At 42.1% G+C, this 23,455-nt stretch overlaps 2 protein-coding genes across 2 annotated transcripts; one reads left to right on the top strand and one right to left on the bottom strand. All coding sequences in view use genetic code 11, as the record gives it.

Annotated features, from left to right (window-relative positions):
* Window positions 1-3,515: 3,515 nt before the first annotated feature.
* On the top strand, window positions 3,516-4,603 carry EGR_00481 (Programmed cell death protein 2-like protein; the record flags this gene model as incomplete). Its single annotated transcript, XM_024489730.1, has 2 exons — window positions 3,516-3,917; window positions 4,004-4,603. 2 exons carry the CDS (start codon window positions 3,516-3,518, stop codon window positions 4,601-4,603), a joined length of 1,002 nt encoding a protein of 333 aa, XP_024355727.1.
* A 506-nt stretch (window positions 4,604-5,109) lies between these two features.
* Window positions 5,110-22,009, bottom strand: EGR_00480 (Endophilin-A3; the record flags this gene model as incomplete). The annotated part of the gene is made up of 9 exons (XM_024489729.1): window positions 5,110-5,324; window positions 14,355-14,500; window positions 18,217-18,320; window positions 20,015-20,124; window positions 21,222-21,288; window positions 21,367-21,500; window positions 21,612-21,828; window positions 21,861-21,929; window positions 21,965-22,009. The coding sequence occupies 9 exons, from the start codon at window positions 22,007-22,009 to the stop codon at window positions 5,110-5,112; spliced, it is 1,107 nt and encodes a 368-aa protein (XP_024355726.1).
* Between the last annotated feature and the right edge of the window lie 1,446 nt (window positions 22,010-23,455).

The following is a 23,455-nucleotide window of genomic DNA, read 5'->3' as shown; positions in this document are numbered from 1 at the left end:
GCGATTTGTTAAACTTTTCGTTTTGGTGTATGGCCATTGTACTTTCGCTGGGCGGCATGGCCTCCGGACTATGCTAGGAGCACCCAGCCCCTCTTTACGTTAGCAATACGTATTCTACCCTAGTATTACGTCTCCTTTCAACTTCAGGAAAGTCTCGGGGCGTTATAATAAAGTAATGCTCTATTATTGACATAGCGAGGGACTGAGAAAGCCTTAGGGATGACTGAAAGCCTGGGGAGTGCGTACAGTTTAAATCATAACAAAACAAATGCTAAACCATAACATGACTTTCTTAATCAGTTTAAGAGGTCGCGAAATACCTTTTTATGACTGTTCTAAGGACTAAGAAGGATATTGTCAAGGCTCCTTCAGATGTGGCTTTGCTTCCCCACTTTATCCATTAAATAACCAGCTTTGGCGGAATTTTTTTGCGACAGTTACTTTATAAAGCTAATGGAGTACTATTAGACTTGGCAAAAGTATGTCTAATGACCGAGATCTAAATACTTCGGTGGATGGTTTAAGACGATCCCTTCTAGCTGACGACTTCATCTCTGACAATAAGTCAGTAACTTGCGTTAGAAGAAATGGATATACGTCCAACCCCTTTTTTTCAACGTGGCACCTACTGTTCAATAATATTTGGAAATGTTCAGCTCCTAGTGAGTTGGGTCATCTCGTCAAAACATTGGAACCGCACCCGACCCGAGCTCAAGGCATTTTGCATTATTTTCTTCAAAAATATTTTCCATATTTGAATTTTTTCGTTCATAAGTAGAAACAATACAATAAGCTACATTGATGCACTGTAATATGAATACACGCTGTTCATTTCGTGTAAGGATCACATACCGATTGGGATAGCGTGGAACTCGATGCGGTTACAATTTTTTACTACTAACAACAAAACGCAGGTAGAAAACATTAAGTCATAAAAAAACTGCGCAAAATCTTGTTTCGTCTGCTACCGATTATTTCGTGAGGTCGTAACAATCCTGTAATACGTTGGTTGCTTGTTTAACGATCGGTATTTGGTAAAGGATCCACTGAGGGGCTCCGCTATTGTACCTCGCCGGGTGGGCTGGCCTCCGGGCCATGCCAGTAGCTCCAATACCTTTTATCTATAGATTATGTGTAATCTGTCCGAGCATTGTCTTCTTTCGTCTTCAGGAAAGTCTCGGGGCACTGCAATCCAAAGTTGAAGGGAAGAACCAAAAACACTAGTTTGAGGTGGGTTAGAACGCTGCTAACACGAACCAAAGATGATTCAGCACCGCTGAATTGCAACAAAACATCAATATGACACACACATGTCATAAATGCAAAAAGTCATTCTTTTTTAATCTACTTTATACACACTAAAGGGTGCCACAGAATTTCCCACAAATCAAAGATACGCTTAGAATGAACTTTTTTTGAGAAGTTTTATTTGAATGTCTAGCTTGGTACTGCTATTCACCATTTTAAAGAAACTGTTGAAAAGGGCTTTATATTTCGTCCTTACCTTACCTTAAGTTGCACAAAATAAAATTAAATTAAAAGGCAAAAGAACACAATTCTGGGGGTTACTTGTATTTTCCCGAGAATATAAGTTGAAGAAAATAAAAAAATACGAATGCGGTTTCTCCACTTAAAAACAAGGCCTAAAATTCGGAATAATTACTTTGCAAATGTGAATTGATTGGGGAGTTTTTGTGCAGTCGAATGCGGACAAGTCATTTTGCAATGGGTCTTTTTCTTATCAAGATATCATTTTAAATCACAAAAATTTTCCCACCATATTCTACTAAGTTTCTATCAAAAGGGGCGATTGTGGTGCCCCTTGTAAAATACTTTGTTTAGCGCTGCGTTTTCATTACGCGGGCACTTAAGACTCCGATTTTGTTCTTCCACCGGGCGACATGGCCTACGGACTGCGCCAGTAGTCCCTCAGCTCTTCGGCACGTTGGCAATACATTTTCTGTCTTAGTATTATGACTTTTCTCGACTTTAGGAAGGACTTAGAGTGCCACTGTTGAACCACATGGACACTGGCATTTTTGATGGAAACCATGTTTTGATCCTTGGCAGTCATGACAATTTTAATTCTACAGCTACCTAGGATTAGATGGTGCGCCTCTTGGAAAGCCACTGAGGTTTCATTTTTGAAAGCACTGCTCTGGTTTACAAGTCAAAAGTGTAGCATAATGCAGTCGCCAGAACTAAAAAGTTAAATATTAATTTAGCCCCATTTTATAAGTAGATGTCAAATACTCAGGTAGTGGAGTTTACAAAGAAGATTAAATTTGACAAAAGCTGTGATACTACCAACTTCGTCTTTTGCTTTCAAAACAATCCTTTTTTTCATAAGTACCATCCTAATCAAGCGTTACAGCTGCAAATACATTAAACTAGAGGTATTTGGAGCAATATCTTGGATGTAGCTAAACTTACAAAACAGATATGATGCCTTCACTTGTAAGCATTCATTTACACTGATTGAAGAGCCCAAGTGTTCTTTGAGGGCCTTGCAGTTATTTTTTTACTTGCGTGTTTAAATACACGATCGCGTATGCCTAGAAGGCGTGGCGTACCGTCAAACGAGATGGTACCAAAGCGAAAACCAAAGTGATGAAGACTGCAGAGCCTGCGCAGCTGCAGCGCATGTTTAAGAAGTGCAATGTTTATTGCACGTGGGGAAGTGCCCATATGATACCGGCTTTTACCTTGAATTTTACAGCCCTAGCCTCTAATGTATGCTTTTTTAGTGCGGCACAGTTCATAATCGCTAAAATGTTTCAAAGGAATCGAAATCATTCGCTTGATAGCTGCGCTGAACATCTATCATGCTTAGGGGGGGGGGGGGTAAGAAGTTTACACAGATGTCTAAAAAGCCTCGAGGTAAAAAGATGGGGAAGAGGTCGGTGTTGATTGCACGACCAGGCTTCGGTTCGTTTCGCTTCGTTTTGTTGTCAAGGAAGTCCCTTAAAAGTATGGGACATAAAATCTGTAGAATGCCTGAATTTATTCGGGTAACCACAGATATCGTTTGAAAGTGTAATGTCGTTTTTGCCTGCGCAAAAAGAGTTTGACAGGTAGCTCGCTACTATTTAAATCCATGAAAAAAGCAAAAAATAGTTGCATAAATTGCACATACATGAGTTTGGTCAACTGTACCGGGAGAGCAATGCGACTTGACGTTTGGTTTGAAATTTATTACAAGTACAAATTACCATCTGTGTGTCAAATTGGATAAAACGACAATAAAACCAAAGACTTTATTTAACTAAAATATCACTGTAAGAACTAATACAATCAAGTGGGTTTGGGCTGTTATCTAGTACAGATATTTAGAACATAGCGGTTTGTTTGTTGGAATTGAAGTCAAACCTCAAGGTTAACGCCTGGCCGTTCTTGCTTTCACTCTTCATCCGGTAGCGTGTCGGCCTTCCGTTGTGCTTGGGTTGCTGGGTTATTTCACTTGTTCTCTAAATCACAGTTAATAGCTGCAACTCCGCTGCAGTCTTGCAAACAACATGCCGGACATTCTAATTGGTTTTCCCGATGAAGAAGTCGCTCCTACACCCCCAACGGCATTTGACAATTTCATTGGTGGACAGCCAGCAAGTTTGGCAGCGCCCGAGAGTTTCCCCTCGGCTACGCCAGAATGTCCCAACTGTGATGGCCCCACATCTTTTGTTATGCAGCTTTACTGTCCTGTCAATGCTAATGACCGCGTTCTCTACTTTTTCTCCTGTCCTCGAAAGGACTGTCAGGTAACCGGTTGTTGTTGGCGAGTGTTCCGGCTTTCATCCAAACTCCCAGAATCTCTAACACCCCTACAAGAAGATCTTGGAGTTGTTGTGACTAATTGCGAATGGAAGTTGGATGAAGATGACGGAGAAAATGACAGTGATGTCTGGTTTGATCCGTCTTTGGTAAGAATCATGAGTTTTTTTTCCACCCATCAAAAATGCATTTCCAGTCATCTGGATGACATGAAACTTACATCTCTTTCCTCTAGACGGTTAATACGAGGAGAACTGAAACTTCACATGCAATCACCCACCTAATAAGTCCCTTTAAGTGTCACTACATCCAAGTTTATGATGAAACGGATAAGGACCAGTCGGAAAAGTCACAAAACTCCGACCTTTCCGATTGGGTTCTTGATTATCATGCGGAAGCAGAATTTGTGGAGGAGGACGAGAGTGTAGAATATGGTAATGGGAACGATGTCACCTTTACGTCACAGTACCAGCTACATTTGGCCACTCGTGACCCCAGGTACGGCTGCGAACCTGTCCGCTACGCCTGGGTCGGTCAACCGATATTCACTACCGCTGCGCCCTGTGATGAGTGGGCACCCCATCTAAAGTGTCCCAGGTGTGGTGGTCGCCGCGTCTTTGAGGTTCAGCTGTTTTCTACCCTCAACAACTACCTTTCCAATGTGAAAGAGAAGGGTGCTAGCCCCGGTGTGGCCTTTGATCCCATCTGGCCTCTCCAATTCTCAACCCTCATCGTCTTCTCCTGTCTGGCTGACTGCCCATCTGAGGAGTGGGTAGAGGAGTGCGCACTTGTACAAACTGAGCGCGGAGAGAGTGTCTTCAGTAGTGGAAATTGATTTCACACGTTTGTTCTGTACATACCCAGTCTTTCGAAATACAGTTGCTACCTAAGTGTATTTCAGTAAATAGACAACAAAAAGCGAGAGTAGAGAGAAAAGAAGCAAGACCGAGAGATCGTCCTGTCGGTTCGAGGACGTGTGGAAAGAGATGAATGCATAGTCGAACGATTCTGCAAGAAGTAATAGCATGTGATCAAAGTTACGCGTGTGGGGTGGGGAAAACGGGCGGTCGAATGAATCTTGATAAATAAATTAGGAGGAGGATAATAGCGTCAATATACTGTCCCTCTGAGGCCTTCAGGAAATGAGGTGAGAGGAGGGGACAGAAACGGCAAGGTAGAGGAGTACGCAGACAGCGAAATAAATTTTAATCGGGAAAAGTACTGATTTGATTCCCACCGCCACGTGGTGTCGGCGTGAGTGGGTGGGATAGGGCGTCAGGCGACTTATTGTGCGATCGAGGAGGGGGAGGAAAGAGAGGGCATTGCGAATTCTACTCCCGCTCAGTTCGTGGGGTAGGCCATGGCCGACTGGGGAAGAGGCTCGATCACCTCCACATAGTTCACTGGGAAGAAGCCCTCCTTGTCCCTCAAGCGACCCTCAAACCAATTCTCGTCAACCTGCCTGATCAGTTGAATGATGTCGCCCTCTGAGAAAGCCAACTCGGTGTCGTTCTCTGCCTCAAATTGGTAAAGAGCTCGGCAACATGGACCTGAACCTGTAAAGAGATGAAGAAAATCTCCAGGAGACATGAAATTGTAAATGCACAGCAGTAATAATAATGGGGACGCGGTAGCAAGGAAAACTTAATGGTAAGATGTGCATGCAAGACAGCAAGGGGAAAAGGACATGCATAGATTAAAGTGGGTATTTAGTGGTGGAACTCGCCGCATTATCTATCTCGCGATCGAAGTGGCGCAATCACAAGTCACGAAGCGCAGCGGCTTAGTCGCAAAGTAGGTGCACAAAAATACCCAAATGGGACATTTTGACCAAAGTCTACCTCCACGCGCACACACATACGTCCTTCAAACAGAGGACTTGGCATGCAATGTTTGTTACAAATCGTTAGGCATTCACGTGCCAGACTAGCCTGTCAACCAAATAAGCCTTTCAAAAGACAACGCGTTATTGAAGGACAACGCCAATTGGCTTTTCTTTACTTATTATTCCTGGTAAGTAAAACAACCAAAAAAAGAGCCAACGACGTTAGTGCTGAGATTCGACCTGGTGACAATATCATTAATCCGTTGCTCATGATTGCTCTTGCATTCCCCGTTAAACCTAGGATTAGCTTTATGCTAAGAGGTAGTTTGGGGGGATTCAACATAACTGCTCCCATGATCGTGCACAGAATGGCAGCGCTGCCGCCATTTCTACCGACGGGGTCGGCTTTTTGCCAGCAACAACATTTTTCGCCTTGAAGAAGGCTTTTATCAGATATAAAAATTCAAGTATTAGTGACAGAAATGAAGGTTAAGTCCCGCCAGATCAACAAGAGTTTTCTCCGCTTGCACATTGGTCACTTAAGGACTGGTGCAGGTCACCTAGCTTACCTTAAGCCATTATGCAACGCCACTACGCACTGCTGCATTTCTAGGACAAGAGACAAATTTCCCCACACATAAAATCACACACACATGTGACAATTCAACAAATGAAAGGATAAGGATTAAGAAAAGACCAGTTATTTGGGAATTGTGATCTCAATCCCAGTAGTCGCTGTCAATAAAGGACCCTTTTTTGGGAAGATGAGGCGGTTTGATAGCTAGTTGACACAAATGGTAATCCGTAGTTCGTGATTGTTTTAAAATGACTCCAGGATGACACGCTTGAAAGTTTTGTAGGCCAGTTCCCAAGGAATATAAGAAAAGTCCGTATGATGAAATAATTAGTACGCACATTACCGCAGACACGCATGGAAATACCAAGACCAAGTGTGAAGTAGCACCGGGAATGTGATCCCAAGGACTAGCTTTTAACTCAGCAGAGAGATACGGAGTCACCAGTATCATCAGCACAATGCAACACGATCACGGTGAGCCAAGCACATGACTCCGTGTCTTCGAGCTAGTAAAACGAGACAATGGGTTAGATGTAACCGGGACCTTAGTCATCAATAACGCGCCATGTGCAACCAAGCTCAATCTAACGTCAAAATAAACCAATTTCAAGATTAAAAGATGGCAAAACACAAATATAATACAAGTAAAAACGGCTTTCACGAGAGTGCCAAAAGCATTGAAAGAAAGATCATGAGTGAAGCGGAAGCTTGTGAATGTTACAAAGAACAATCGGCCACCTCTTGATCTCAACAAAACAATAATGGCTGATTCAAAGGGGAGTACAAATTAATTCTGAAAAATTGCGACTCAAACAATACCAAGGAGTTCGAGAGCGCACAATCACTTCCTTGACAAGAACACCACAAGGAAAACCAGAAGACGCAAACCAGCACACAAGACCAATTAAATATCGAAGTGAATCGAGTTTGTAAAGATGTCCATAACCCTAAATCGAGACACCGAAATTAGATATTTTGAATGATATGAAAATCAGGTCCGGAAACTCGTTTATGCCATCCGGGGGCACGATATTAGGAAACTACTAGCCACTATACTAATACTGGTTCTGTCAGAAGCCTAACACTACGACGGTGTGAATATAATTTCGCATTCAGCAACGCGTACAATCAATCAATCAATCACCATATCAACTTTCGACCCTTCAAATTATTTGTACCCCGCTGAAGACTTCTTTAATACGATTGCTGCCAGGGTCCAGCCCGGAGAAAAATCAACTGCTACAGCTCAATCTGATCAGTGTGCAAAAACCAGAAAAAAATATTCTCCTTAGATCAAAAACACCCTACGGCTATTTTATGGTTTAAAACTCAACATATCTGTTTTGAGCACGATTTTCTGTAATCGCTTGTCATGATGATGAAGAATAGATCATGTACTTAAGGCAGTGGGGCTCAGGCAAGAGAATAAGCACATCGTGTATGTGTGCGATGCCGAAAGCAAACGTTAGCCACCCAACTTCTGATTATTTTAGAGAGAGCAGCCAAACATCACATCGAAATTACCATCGCTGCAACGACTCAGTTTGACGCGATCAGATGGTAGATGCGTTCGTCCCACGTTCGTGAGAAATATGGCTTTTTGGCTGCCCGAAAAGGTCTCCTAGTTCACTGGGAAGACTAACTGCACCAAGGAGAGGAAAGAATAAGAGTAGTAGGGTGAGAGAGCTATCTTCCACCTCTCGGCCGACAAACAAAGAAACACGCGAGGCGCATGTGAACCGATAGGATGCCCAGAGAACAGGGCGACAGAGCGGCCAATCAAAGGAAAGGCACTTCGAGACCAATCAGGCTACACTGCCAGCCCAGCATATGGGGGGCAAAACACGGCCACAACTCGTAGGTGGAGGCATGGATGCGTGCGCACGCAGAAGACGCGAAATTTTGAACGTACCGAGATCCCGCTACAAAAACCCCAAAGCTCACGAACGGAGACTAGCATTATAGAGGAGGCAAGACTGAGCCATTAATCACTAACTAGAACGACGACGATTAACGGGGGGTAGTGTACTGGCGTGCGTGAATTTGCAAATGTAACGTTAGGGATGGGAAATTTTATAAGCCATTTCTCTCCTCAAAACTCAACTGAAACACGTGTTGATGTAAAGCGGAGAGGTTGGTGGCAAAAGCTTTTGGGAACTATGCTTTTGTACTAATTTTTTCGAAGAATAATTCAAGGAGTTAAAAGGAAGCGCCTCCTACATAGAGGATGGTAAGTGCTTTGTTTCATAGAAGACTAAAGTAGGCAAATTCAGTTGATCAATGAAAGTGTTAATTACTTGGTCATTCCCATGGAGACCAATAACAATGAAAGTATCCAAAACCTTGGCACAGCAGTGCAAAAAACCAAAAGTTTTCATACATTTCCGTGAAAAAATTATTCGAGTCAATCAAGAATAAACCGCATTAAGCGATAGGAATTTTCATCCAAAGAACAGGGTCGCGGTGGGAATATGCCAAATAAAAGTTCCACCTTCAAGGCCCAAACTGAACACATCAACGCAAACGCATGTGTAAACAGTACAAAAGTAGTAATAATAATGTTAGCTCGTAAAATATTTTGGAAGGCGGAGCAATAGCTGAACCGATGAAGCATTTCACCACGAAAAGGAACACAAGAAACGCTAAGCATCCCGTTTAATGAACAGGGTCGTCAAGAGAGGCACACTCACGGTCAACTCGAGTGGGTAACTGGGCCGGCCAAGGGAAGGCATATCACTTGTTTGTCCTCCACTTTTACCAATCTGTGTGTACTATTTCACACCCCGTCAGTTCACCAGCCTAATTTTCTCGGACGAGAAAGTACACCACATTATTGCCCTTGGAATCGCAGCGCTTCTTATCTCAAAACGCAATCTTTTTTGGTTAGGAAAGTTGGCGTATTTTCGCATCCTCTCCCAAGCCCATGTTCGATTCACGAAAGCCCATAAAATGCAGTAGAAGTACTATCAGCGGAAAGTGCCTCAATAAAAGGCTGTTAGCACAAAGTAGACACACACACACACATCTTGGTTTACGATGCAGATTGTCAGCACAAAGGGAATTTTTGACCTTATTTCCACTGAAAAAGACATTAAAATGGTGTGGGATAGAAGAAAAATTCACGGAAAACAAGAAACTGTTGAAAAATGGATAACGAGCAGGAATGGGTGATAATAGAGAGGGGGGAAGACGAAAAAGTAGTTTGCCGTCGCAACGTGGCATGATTTTGGGATGAGCGATTACTACGACTAAAATGGGTCAAACCCCACACGAAAAAAAACAAGGATACTATTCTTTCATTCCATTTGCGATCACGATAGTACTGAGGAGATTAATAAAACCAATTCGTATGTTACGTTAGACAGAAATAAAGTTTGGAATCATCCAGCAACAAAATGGCTAAGGGGCTAAAGTGGACGACTACAATTTCCTAATTATTTATAAAGAATTGAAATACGTTGACGTGGAAGTGGAGGATGAGGGGACCGCAAGTGAGGAGGAACCAGGGCAGCAGGAGGGTATTGACAATAAAGTAATGGGAACGATGGGAGCACAGAGAAGTGATAGAAGACGGAATGCGTGAGTGAGCATGTGTATGGTGGTTGGTTGGTTGGGTGATTGGATTTTTCACATTTGACATATGTGACTCAATCGGTGGCACGTATCACATGGTGTTGTCTTGGGAAAAAAATTTCTGCATGTGGTTTCGTGGAGCTAAAAGACTCTTCACATTACTGATGCTGCATTGAGGTGTGACATTAAAGTGCGTGGAAATGTGACAATTTGGCATGTTTTCATAAGAATTCGGCAGGATTTTCTTTTTCGGCATATTATAATCTTTAATGCATTGGCGTGAAACGATTTCGGAGAATTGACGTAGCAGAAAACAGCATCAAGACCTCGGGCTACTCCACAACAAACGCTCATTACGCGAGACAAAATAAAGACGAAGTAGCCAGACGCTCTCGAAATTCATTAAGGAGGCCGAAGTGCACGCGAAATGAAATAGCAGGCACCTGCAGCTTTGCCTCAGTCGACCTTAAAATGCATAGGACGTCAACTTACCAGGGTTTATCAATGAAACAAAGTGATGGACCACATCGCTTGCAAAACAATCAAACTGACCTTTACTAGACACACCAGCATTAAGTCATTCAGCCACAATTTGGCTAACCTCCCACTTTTGTGCATTCGAGTTTCAGATTGTAATAACATTACCAAGCGCGCATTTTACAAATGAGGACTTAAGAGGAAAGCCTAGAAAACCGTTTTTTTTTTCAATGCAAAGGAATTGAATTCATGACCAAGGAAGATAGATTATGCTGTGAAAACAGGACGCTCAAACGTCGAAAAACGTTTTTTGCTTTAGGTGCCGAACAGTAGCAATTTATTGGATTAAATTCACACCACTTTTTTGAGCGCAAAGGTGGCGCATTAATACTAGCGGAACAGAAATTTCACGGCTGCCGAAAGTCACCTTGACAGTGGGGGCAAGCGATGGGAACAATTTCAATCAAACAAGACCGAGGTAAAATTGGCATAAAGAGTAGGGCGGAGCGGGAGTTCAAAGAAAAGCCTTTTACCAAGTGCACACAAGCGTAGCCTCCAGTTATTTCTACAGTTGGACTATTTAAATGTTGCCAATCCGTACTTGGTTAGCTAGAAGGACCTTGTGATAAATGTGACCATGTGAGTAAAAGCATTCTCACTTGAATAATCCCGCGTTTGTAATAGGGGTGCCTGCAATCCCAGAAAATGTTTCTGTCACGATTCCCCAGAGGTTTTCATTTTCCGAACTAGGATGCCACACTCCCCTCAATCACTCCTGGTCGAAAAATGTCACGTACAGATGTACTTTAAGTACGCTAGCAACCCCTATAGGGGTCAGGATCGGTCAATTACTACAAGTGTGGGAGGCTGGATATCACCGTCTCTCCAGCATCCTTCATTTTCCAGCCACATGTCGCGTACGCACGGGTCTACCCACACCCACCGAGAGATGAATACACCTGTATCGAATTCCTTGTCTAGTAATTTCGCGGGTTGGGAGCCCGACGGAATTCAAGCTCACGCACATAGTTTAACAGTGTGTTGACCGAAGAAGGGGAACAGGCGTACTCGTGCCTTTATTGTGCGTTTTTACTACGCGGGTTTACCAGCATCCGTAGTCTCGGTTTCCCCTTCATTGTATGACTATTTCGGCATGCCCATAGTCTCTCGCCGGCCTTCCATACATTATAACAGTAAACTATTCTTCGATATGATTGTACCTTATTACGGCTTCAAGGGAGACTCTGCACGCCACAATAACTGCGTTGTGGCATCTAACTACTATGACCTCGATCAAAATAAGTTTTCTGCTTCGATGATAACTCCACTCAGTAGGAAGGTAATGAGCACCAAAGTAATGACTAATAAAAATAATAATTGAATCAAGCCGTGATTGTAACGTTACAATGGTGCAAGATAGCTAAATCACACGCATAATTGTAGATGCGCACAAAGAAACAATCAATCCAAGCAGTACACCACTGCGGAATCTCAAAACTGCCAAAGTGTCTTGAACATGTTGACACGAAATCGGGTACGAAAAAATAGTTGTTAAATTAAGTACACTAATGAAATGAAAAGCTTGAACTCATTCGACGCAATCCGAAGTGGTGAAAGGTATCCATTACGGAAATAAAGTGGCTCTTGATAAGGAGATAAAAAGGCCGTCACTACAGTAGCCACTGTCGTGCCAATTATCATAAAGCCGTTTCACACACACGAATATACACGCAGCCGCGGACACTAAACCACCTCCATTAGGCGAACTTTTCTAGAGGGAGGGTAAAAAAATAGGACTTATGTGACATGACCACCACGAAAATTGAGTGAAAACGCGAGTTTGCACATATAATTACTTGCTGAGGAGATGGTTATGAAAGGCAACGGAACGAATAGTGACAGCCATAACGCACGCATTGAACATTAAAATAATGTAAGTAAATCCCTATTCTCTTCATTTCAATAGTGGTATAGGACCTTGCTCCTAGCCGTTCTGTAGGCATGTGATAAACCTACCTCCTCAAGGGTAGCCCACCAGATATTCAAGAATGTGGTTGCTACCAGCTAAAATCAATCAGTCGCCAATACCTAAAAACTGATTAAGCAGACATCTGAATTTCAAGGTTTGCGGAAATAAAACACTCTAGATGCACCATACAAAGGGATTCGTCACAAATGATAGCTAGTAGCATAAAACTGTTGAACAGCGACATTTATTTTAACCATACGTAGGGCTACATGAACTTCCTCAGTCTTCCAAGATTTAGCCCCATATCAGTGGCACAAATACCTGCCCATCCATTGCGTGGGCTTTAATGACGACTCTCGTCCTTATAATGTTCCGTAGCATCTTCAGGAGGTAACTCCAATGCCACAATGGAGTGTAAATACTCTTATTGGCTTTTCTCTATTCTGTTTCATTGAAATTTCTTGCATCAGTCCTCCGACAACCCGTGGAGAATCAAGGCAAAATGTTTTAAAATTCCACCTAAAGACTTAGTGAGGGCTACTACATTAAAGTAAACAGGTGCTTGGACGGTCTTAGAAAACATATGTACCTATTTCGTAGGGTCGAGATGAGAAATGGAATTAACATAGAGTGCAGAAGGCCCCACTTAACAGATCAAGGTGTCACCAACTCCAACAAATATCCCAAAAGAAGGCATAAGCATCCAGTCAGATTTCTGTGGTGGTGGATCGAAACCGGATGCATTAAAGCGCTCTGCGATTTCACAGAAAACTAATTACAAACGCAAATGCCTATGTTTGGGTGGTGATTATGGATCCTATCCATTTACTTTTTAATAATGTGTACGGGCACAAAACACCGAAAGGAGCAAAAGAACAAAGAGAAGGTGAGGCGTGAAGAGTTATCGCGTGAACAACAAAAGTCCACAAAGGCGGAACAAGGGCAAACAAGTCATGACAACGACATGGATTGACGAAAAAGATATCATTCAGCAACTATTTTTATCCAAGCTGTTAATGTCTGCCTACTTATTGTAGTGGTGAAAAGATAACGCACCCCATTGTGGAGGCAAATATATATCCACACACAAAGAACTTTAAAACACAAACACATTTGACAAACCTGGTGAAATTTCCTTATTTCGCATAAACAGCACAGATGTGTGCGGTTCGTAGAGGGTCCCGAGGGACTCGGAACTCGACAAACACATGAGCAAGGCTCATTGTAAAAAAGTTAAGGGATATGTTCGCGCTCCATCAAGAGTGCCATACTTTAAATTTTCAGGGATGAGGAGAGTCTTCAATTAGGAGTCCTGTTACTTTCAAAACAACGCCAGATCTCTAAAAACCTTCAATGTCTAATGGATCCCATCCCAATGATACGAACCTGATAGAGGTTATAAGTGGTTTGAAGAAAGTTGTGAATGTATGTATTGTATGGGAAGCCTGCCTAGCTAAAACACTTCATGTTAGAGGATGAGGAGGGCTCCTACACACAACTAGGCATGTTCTCGGAGGTTGGATACCAACTTCACCTCACGCAGAAAGGAGTAATAAATTAAAAACAGTGACAATAATTCAACATTCTGGGGGCCAGAAATGCGGAAACATTAAATTTGTGTGGCTGACAGGGTTAGCAAACTAAAAACCTGCTATTTCAGTTGAAACGCAGACTTGCCAGTGCAAATCGCATATTTTAAGTGTCCAGCCGTCTATAAATAGTCCAGATCACTGCACCCTTCCTGTTACTGCTGCTGCCGTTGCTGTTGTTGGTCCTCTTCCTACTATTCAGGCCTGTGCACAGCCAATCACAAACTACGTATACTTTGGTCAGCCACTCCTCTATAACGGACGGAAATAAGACGCATAGGGGACAAATGCACCCGCGAGACTTGAAAACCCAGTGTGGCATTTCCCGCTCTTTCGCAATGATCTTGAAAGAGGAAATGAGAGATGGGACACCTCAATCCTAACCTTCTTCCACTCTTTCACCTTCTTGCCGAGGGTCACAGCAGACGATTACGGGGGAGGGTAAATACACGCACAAAGTCTGGGTAAAGAGTAATAGAGCCGTGCATATGAGTGCGTGAGTATTTATCAATATGGCGTCAAACACTGAGGATGCATGAGAGTGGGAAAGCGGGTAGAGAGAGAGAAAGAACTGACCTCCATCACCAGCAGGTGACTTGTTTGGTGTTCTTGGTGAGCTCATCGATCCATTTTTGGTGCTGACTTCCCCGCTGAGGGTTCTGGTGATCTGCAGCGGCTTCGGGTTGTGTGTCTGCTTTCCGCGCGACTGTGCCTCATCCTTCCTGCAATGCAATGCACGAACCGCGGTGGAATTGTTCAAAAGAAAGACGTCACTCCTGTTGCCAATGACTCCTCAGAGCTTTTATTTCACTTTAAATAACCGATAATAATGTCATACTGTTGCAAGAGGTTTTGACTAGGGAAACAACCCTCGTTTTTTTTTATTAGTTAGTGAATCCAAAGCCAAAGAGCGCTACTAATTCTAACCCAAACACACGTTTTACTGAAAAACTCGGCACTCACATAATACCTCATGCTCATCAGGGTTATTTAACATATGATTACCATGTGCTTTCAGTGGGTTTACGCAAATCATGAAATATTATTGAACAGCTTTACAACTACATGGATGCAAAATTAAATTGTTAAAGATTTTGGTTGAATAAGCAATAGTTTGTAAGCCCTCTCTATTTAGCAGGCGGTGAAAACGTTTAACCCAGTACCAAATTGCTGAATTGCATTTGGAATAACCGGACCACCATAGCAGAGCGATATATTAAGAGGACTAAAGTGCACACTACAGGACGAAATACACCAAACCTCCAGCGGATAGTGGATTCAGGGCAAGGGTAAATGGTAAGCACCTATTGCTAATTAGAGTTAATTTGTACAGCATTAAATTTTGTACCTAAAGTTAGCAATATTTAGAGTGTATAACTATGCCCTGCATTGGCACTTCGATTTGGCAAACGTTTCAAGTTCTCCATAAAAATCACAAAGAAGTGTCACCTGACACTTTCCTCTTCCAAAAAGCAAAACAACAATCACTGAATAATGTGATTACGAAATGTGCCGTCAGTTCTAACTAGTGTAATTTTACTGATTGAATTAGCCAGAGGTAAAACAGGAAGTGCAGATTTCAAGTGTGTTTCTTTGTTCATGCAGATGTTGTTTGGAACTCAGATTACATGACTTAGTTTAGACTTTCTTTCAATGCGAACAGTTGAATCCAACTAGTTGCGCATCTGCGCAGCCCAGAACAATGCAGGCAAAAGCGGAGATGACCACTTCACCTACAGCCTAGATTTAGCTAGTATTTTCTAGTAATTAGGTTTAAGAAACAGTATGCAAGTAAACCAGATCGACAACCAATTCACCAACAGGGAAAACTTTGGGATCGTGCATTGTGCCATGACGTCTAAACCAATTAACATCTTCGTTGCCAGAAGCTCAGAGAGTCCAACTTTTAACAGCGTTAACATAACACCAATTGGCTTCGGTCTTATCGTCCAATTCAACTACCGCGAAAAAAAGAGTAATTTCCTCTAGACCAAGATCATCCCTATATTTATTATACTAGTTAAAATCAGCCAATCTATTTCTACCACGATTTGAAGCAACTAGGCACCGTAAGCCGATAGAGAAAACAAGTCGTGGTTGCAACGACGTCAGTTTCAGATAAGAAAACTGTGCCGTCACATATATGTAAGGTGAGGAGCGAACACATAAAATATAATAAAATAAGTAAACGAGGAAAATTGAAGTAGATTAAATAGACTAAGGCTAAGCAATTGCCATGCCACCAGGATGTATGTTAATTGCATTTTCACCACCGCTACATACTAGTGGAGTAGTGCTTTTTTGGGTAAGGTGAGAAATCGCACAATCGCAACATACGAAATGAAGTCAGTTGGATTAAGCGTGGTAATAAACTAGTTGATTGATGTCTCTCACTTAGAATGAACAACTAAGCGCTAAATTCTTTGCCAATTTCTAATATCTTTAAATAAAGCAAATAAATTTGGTTAAAACGTAAAAGTGACCCAATGCTTCATCGTAATGTCTCACCTGGTCCGAGTGTGAACTTAAAAGGAGCCCCGGGATGAGAACAGCTACATATTATATTCTATACTATATTATAGCTGGACAATTACTGTCACTCACGAGGGCACTTGAAAAGATGAAGTAGAGTATCCATAAGCCGAAAATACACAGCTAAACGGACAAAGCTGTGAAAAAAAAGGCGAGAAAGCGCTTACAGTGATGCAACACCTAGATTTGCGGTTAAAACATTGGTCCAAGCCTCGCATCTGTGCACGCATCAACCATACTGATCTATTAAACTATGAGGCACCCTCAAGGCAACGTCCCTGCAAACTATATGCCATTTCAAGCGAAGAGTTCACATCCCAAATTGATATGGCCTGGTTTCAGAAGTACGGAGTAAATGCAAACGCTTATCTGAGCCACGGCCCCATGGCTAGTTACAATGCCGGAAGCGAATCAACGAATTTCTCACCCTCTTGCTGTTGAGTAGACTGCACGAGGATTGGGATACTGAGTGAGAAAGACCCGGAGTGTTCCAACAACAGTGGGACAACGAATGGGAAGGACGGTAATGGATAGTCTGGAAAATGGATGCTACAGCATTCTTTACGCTCCGATGAAATTCATTCTTTGAAAAATAAGGATATGCTCTCACACAAAGTAAGGTAGCATAGCATACTATTAGACAGGCAACTGGAACCGCTTGCGAAGCTCAAACTGAGAAACGCGTACATCTAGAGGTTGTTTTATGGAAACTTGTAGAAGATGTAAACCGATGTTTACCTGAGAACCACATTTCATGTTTTATGCGATGGCTATCACAACGGCAAATGCACATATGCACACAAAGAGGATAAATTTGAATTTCATGGTAGGAAAGAATAAAGATCTGTCTGAAGGTGACAGAACTGTGGATCTAATTCCGGCATAGCGAGACAAAAGCCCCCTTGAAATGGTAATGCGGAGCGATAAGATGGCTGTAAAGCTTGTGGCATAACAACCAAAACAAAGGGAACAGCACAATGAGATGTAGAGGAATGCCCCAATTGGGGAAACTAACATATCTAAAGTAGCAACGATCGGTTAAGCCTGAACAGCAGTGAGAAGTTTTCAGAAAACATTCCAGTACATATCTCCACCGATTCTCCCATTCCACGAAAAACTTGGAGGGAAGAGAGAGCACATTCAGCCACTAAATAATTCACCATGAAAAGATTTCAAAGTGGGAGCATTGCAGCCTTCACTACAGGTTTTATGGAACACTAAAAGACATAATGGAAAGAAAAGCTGACAAAAGTGACACTTTCCGACAAACTTCTTCCCTTAAAAAAGACGCAGGGAGGGGTTCGCCAACCACAACAAAACCAGAATTCGTTTCTCTAAAAATGGATGCGTTTATGCAGGAGAAAATACTGCCTTTAGTAAATCATAACCCAGCTCCCAGTTTTCCTGGTAAGACGGTGTAAGTACAAAGGTCAAAGGGAGCCTGTTTCAAGTCACCAAAACGGAGTCCAAACACACCCTTTTTTACTGCTCCAATTGAATAACCACGAATTCTATCCTATCAAAAAAGCGTTTCTTTTTTTCTTTTCAAATGTAAAACGATTCAATGGAGACACCTGTTTAACCGATGGATGGCTGATAAACGGCGGAATTTTTTGCTAATATAAAGCTTCGTATTAGACACTATCTTTTTCGCCTCAAAATTCGAGAAATCACATCAATCAAAATAACTGTTTTAACACCTCTCAGAGCAACACGGGAAAATCCCAATCACCCGAGGCTATTAGCCGAAAAAAACGTTACAAGCACAAAAACAAAAAAACCGGGAAAGAAAATCAGAGGAGCGGCAGAAATCAAAAGTGGAATGGGAATTTTATCGCCATGAAAAAAAGGTGCATAGAAAAAATTAAGTCGACAATCAGAAAAAATCGAAAAGGGCAGGACTCACTTCTCAAGGAGCACCTTGTGCAAGTTCTCCATTATTTCGGAGGCATGACGATAGTAGCTGGCCTGTGCATCCACAAACTCTGCCAAAGCGCTGATGTGCTCGAACTGGAAGAGGAGAATATGAAAGACCAATAAGTGCTCCTTTTATTTGAGGGGTCACATTCGCTCAATGCTAATGGAATGCGACCCCAATTTCTTCGCAAGAGGTATACAGTAGAACAGCCGAGGCATGAAATAAGGTTAGCATATTGATAAGTCTGTAATCACGGGACGGTGCAATTAGCCAAAGTACTAGCTCAGAATATTAATGACCTGGCAGCTTGCTTGTACTGGTAGTAAAGAGTATTACAAGGTGAGAAGGGGACACTTCCCACAACTTGCAAGACCAGTTCGATAACTACAAGATAGCAGATTCTTCAGCGCCATTCGGCTTCATTGGTGAAAACACATGCCAGAACATAACTTAGGCAACCGATCAACCTGCTGGGTGATCTGTCGAAATGACTGCTCCTGTATCCAGTCCATAGACCAACGGGAATGGAGGGGCTGGTGACTTACTCATGGTTTTGAGAATATGTATATGAGACAACGTGGAAAATTGAGAATTACGGACATGAACCTGCTGACGTAACGACTTTTGATCCAAGCAATTGGGCAAAGTAGCACTTCATACGTAAGTAGACACAAGCTCTAAATTAGACGGAAACGGATAACACTCCTGCCTCTAGTCCTCAAACCAAGCGCAATGTGAGAACTTAAGTAAGGGAGGAGGCATGTGAAAATAAATAGAGAGCAAATAAAAGCGCCTCGCCACCGACCAAACAGCTATGCACGATGGAAGCGACGGAAAATAAAGCCAGGAGGACCATTGATTCGATGCAGTTCCAGGCGTAAATGAAATTTCCTTTGCAGTGCGATGTCAGAGGACGCGTTAGCAGCGGAGCGCATATTTAGCTGACAGTACCCTGTCTTCCCTCCTCTTGCACCTTGGTCTAGTTTTCCACAAACAGCATGAATTCACTCTCAACTTTCAATTGTGACTTGAAAAATTAAGCAGCTTACGATTTCTTGTCTCAGTGATAACTACTAACAAACCTTTCAAATTTACACCGGAGACACAAACAGGGGTGTGTGACACAAATGTCAGTACCTGATATTTAAAACTAATAGCCTCTCCCTGCATTTTTTTCTCTAAAATAAGTATCACAAGGGAATCAAAAGTAATCTGGATATGATTTATAAAAGGGACTAGCATAAAAACGAGAACTTAGACGACACAAACAAACAGATATTGGAGTTCCCTTTTTACCCTCCCATCAGCTTACATCGGTGACCCCATTGCACTCAAAAGCACAACTTGTATGAAGCAGGAGGTCAAGCAAATGGAGAATCTAACAAAACACGAGACTCTGCACACCTATTAATGCCTGTATTCGCACGCACGCACCAGAATCGAGTGAAAGTGCTCGATTTTGCCGGCTTTACCAAATTGTCCCCCACGCTTCGTGGAGCATTAAACTGAATGAAATGGTGCCGCTACAGTCGTTGTCTCGAAGTACAGAGAAAACGAAATCACGCTGTCCAGCAGGGAATTTCGCATAACCCTTGGGTAATGTCTTAACACAACCGATTATGTCATTCACAGACAAGTTATGCTCACTAAATAATACCGTCTGAACTGGAATCAATTCATGATAAGTAAAATGCTCCATCAACAATTAACAATCAAATCTGACATTCCTACGCATAAATGCGAGTGACAATAGACTGAAAGCAGGTTCAAAGAAAGGAAGACTCACATCAGAAGCCAGGAAGTTGGCCATGGCCGTCTCAGCAAGAACCTTCGACTCCTGGAACTTTTCCTCCGCAACCTTTATCTCAGCTTCCAGCACCTTGGCAGCCTGGGGGTCTGAAATGAGAAAAACAAAGGAAAGAAAACAAGCTACCATTATGGGGCGTTAGGGTCGCGTGCGCGCACAGGGAAGGGCGATAAGGAGCTAGGTAGAGGGGTAAAACTTAGTGGGATGAGAGCTGAAGACATCGGGGAAGACTAAAAACAGAGGTGAAAGGAGCAAGTGTGAGCGATTGCAGTGGCCAGTAACAGTTAGACCACATACTTTTGAGTATGTCTGGAATATTGACGAAATGGAAAGAAAAAAGGGCATCAAAATGTCGAGTAGGCACTACTCTAAAATCAAACGCCTCTACATCCATCAAATAGCCATCCACTCATTAGTAATTTAAAAGCTAAGATACGAAGTAGTAACCTAACCACTTTTTTAGGGAATGGTATCGAGTCATTTGCACAGAATGATGACTGCACAAGTACACGCATGAAAAAAGGCACAGATAAGTGTGTTTACATATTAGAGTAGCGATAGACACGAAATCCTTGTGTGACTCATAAGCGAAAGAACGAAACATGGAGGCTGGGCTGACAAAGATATCTATATGCTCACACAAAAGTACGAGGAAGGGTTGGTACCAACCAAAGAACCGAAACGTATGAAAGTGGGTCGCCTAATAACAAGTAGAAAAGTGATTAAAATACGAAACCAGTACACTAACGAACATGTTAAACGTACCAGCGTACTTAGCCCCTTGGTAATAGGAAGTAATTGCCGAAAAAATTTCCATTAAAAGGAATAAAATGAGTGGTCCGAAGCATCTTAAAGTTACCGCCTAAATCCATTTTACAGCAGTATCATAAATCCAACGTAAATAGGACCAAAAGTGTTTACGACACAGCCTTCAAGCGCAGTCAAAAGATTACAGCACACACGTGCAAGTGCACATCCAAGCAGCATGATGATAAGATCTGGAAAACAGGAGAGTTTGTCTCAGTCTGCCGGACAGAAAGATTGTAAGACATACTTCGTTTCAAACAAAGCGAGAAGTTATCACGTTTCTTACCAGCCTTATTTCAGTAATAGTATCATCAAAAAGGCATAGATTCGCAAATTTTGACTGAATATTAGAACATGTATCGACTTCGAAACCACTCACTGCTCTCCTTTTTTCGTTTCTTGCAATCGAAATCCAGACGACGTCCCTCCAACTTCTTACGATGGAACTAGGCAAACCAATTAACACATCAGCCACAAAGATCTTCGCATTAACCCAAAAGAACACTACAGGGAGAGAAACCTACATTGATCTCCTTGAGTTCAACGGACTGAATGCCACGAAGCGGTTCAATGTACTCCCGTTTCACCTGATCCTCCATGTTGTATTTGATATCCTCCATATTCTTGAAAGCATATCCTGTCTGGATGAGGCATTCACCTTAGGTAAGGGAAGAACATAAACTGAAAAAATATCACACCATTTACAAAAACCACGATACAAACATTTCAAATTAAGAGCTACACATGAGAAGGAACGTGGAACTCATACCGAAGAGAGAGTCATGGTCCAACTCATTTCCATATTTCAGCATGCAATCCCCAAGTTGACCTTCGGGCTGTGGGTAGGGAGGCGCCTTCCCTTTGCCTTGAATTTTGTTAAAGGTATTTAATGTAGCGAGTTTAGCTCGTGTCGCTGGATTAGGCTGTAGATACTCATGAGTTTTGGTAATTATTTCCTCAATAAGTTTCGACATAGCATCAATTTGCTGTGAAAGATTAATTAAGACAAAATATGCACCTTTTCACAGTGAATGTACTCCTCATCTAGCTTAGTGCCCTCAGCACCACCAATTTTCTCGGACATAAACTGGGAGGAGAGTTAGATTAGATAAGTTTTTCTACCTGATTCGCTTTGTTTATCTGTTTACGCAAACCGGTGAACGACATCCTCCCGAATCGAAAACAAGCAAGGACAGGACTAAGCAGGCCGCCTCAGATGACGAAGATAGCCGACGAATTAAAACAAATCTAGCATTATAGTGCAAAATTTAAGTTTATGATAGTTTGAAATATCTTTAGACGGTTTGCTAAAGACATTTTGTTATTTTAAAATTATTTTTGGATTTTGCAATACGACAAAGCGCATGTCGCAAAACACTGTTTCACAACTGCTAGTAATGAAAAATATATCCTGTCTTTCATCTTCCGTTTATACCATGCTTAAGTCCAGTTTATCTCATTAGTCAACTGACCCAACACTTGTGCATTTTTCATCGGTGGTCCTAATTTTTATAAGGAAGATATGGGCGAATCAGCGCAAATCATAGATGCACTACAATTTCTTATGTTCAAAAAGTGATTTAAGTGCGTTTTACGTCTTACCTTTACTGTTCCTAATTTTTTATCTTTTTAGCTTATTTTTGGCTTCAAATTCCTTAGTAGATGAGACTGATTTTCTGAGGCATTCCTGAAATCGGAACGCACGAAAGTACCGTGGAACTAACGTTAATTACCAACGTGCATACGAGTTAGAAGGCTACTACGTAGCGTCCCGAGACTCCCTGAAGGCGAAAGAAGACACAATGCTCGGGCAGAATATATACATATTCAGCACGCAGAAGGTGTCTGGGCTATTGTCATGGCCCAAAAGGCCAGCCCACTTAGGTAGGTACAAGGGGGCTAATTCAAAGTACAAAAGTGGCGCCTCACCAATACTAAGGGACAAACCACTATCGCATTATAACTAGCATGTTTTGAATGCCACGTTTCATAGCAAAGGGAACGGCCTACAAAGACCTAAGTACTCGCGCAGGCCGACGCACCGCCAGACAAAATATGGAATCACTATCGCAATGGAGTTGTTTATTACTTTGTTTAGCTGAGTCTAGCATCACGCCGCCTGGTCTCTGAACCACGCTGTGCATTGCTAACACATCTTCCATGCCACGATGTGTTGCGGCTTCAGTGGGGCTCGGCTAACTATGGAATCATTAGGTAGTTCCTTACTGATTTAATTCAAATAATACTGGTGTCATTAGTTGTTCACTAATCTCGTTTTATGAAAGCCATTACATCACATAGGATTATCATCTTGTCTACTCATCAATGCAAATACCCTAAGATTAAATTCCATGCTAATTTTGTCTGTAGTAATGTAAGTAGTCCACTATTTTTTCTCAACTTTCATAATTTGTGCTCTTTTAAAGCGACTGAAGAATGGGACTAATTCTTGTACATAATTGAGACTCATGAGTTTCAAAGCTGTCTCGGAGCTGGATAAGTAGTGCATTTAATCGTACTTGAAATTTTATACAAAGTAATGAAAAATCGTTGGTGGATTTTTCTGTAAATAGCAGTTTGCATTTACATGTTCATGAGTTCAGTGATGTTTTC

Source organism: Echinococcus granulosus (genome assembly GCF_000524195.1).
Source record: "Echinococcus granulosus chromosome Unknown EG_S00002, whole genome shotgun sequence".
In the NCBI taxonomy this organism is placed as follows: Eukaryota; Metazoa; Platyhelminthes; class Cestoda; order Cyclophyllidea; family Taeniidae; genus Echinococcus; species Echinococcus granulosus.
The sequence above is the reverse complement of the archived record's forward strand: the minus strand, read 5'-3'. Positions and strand labels throughout refer to the sequence as shown.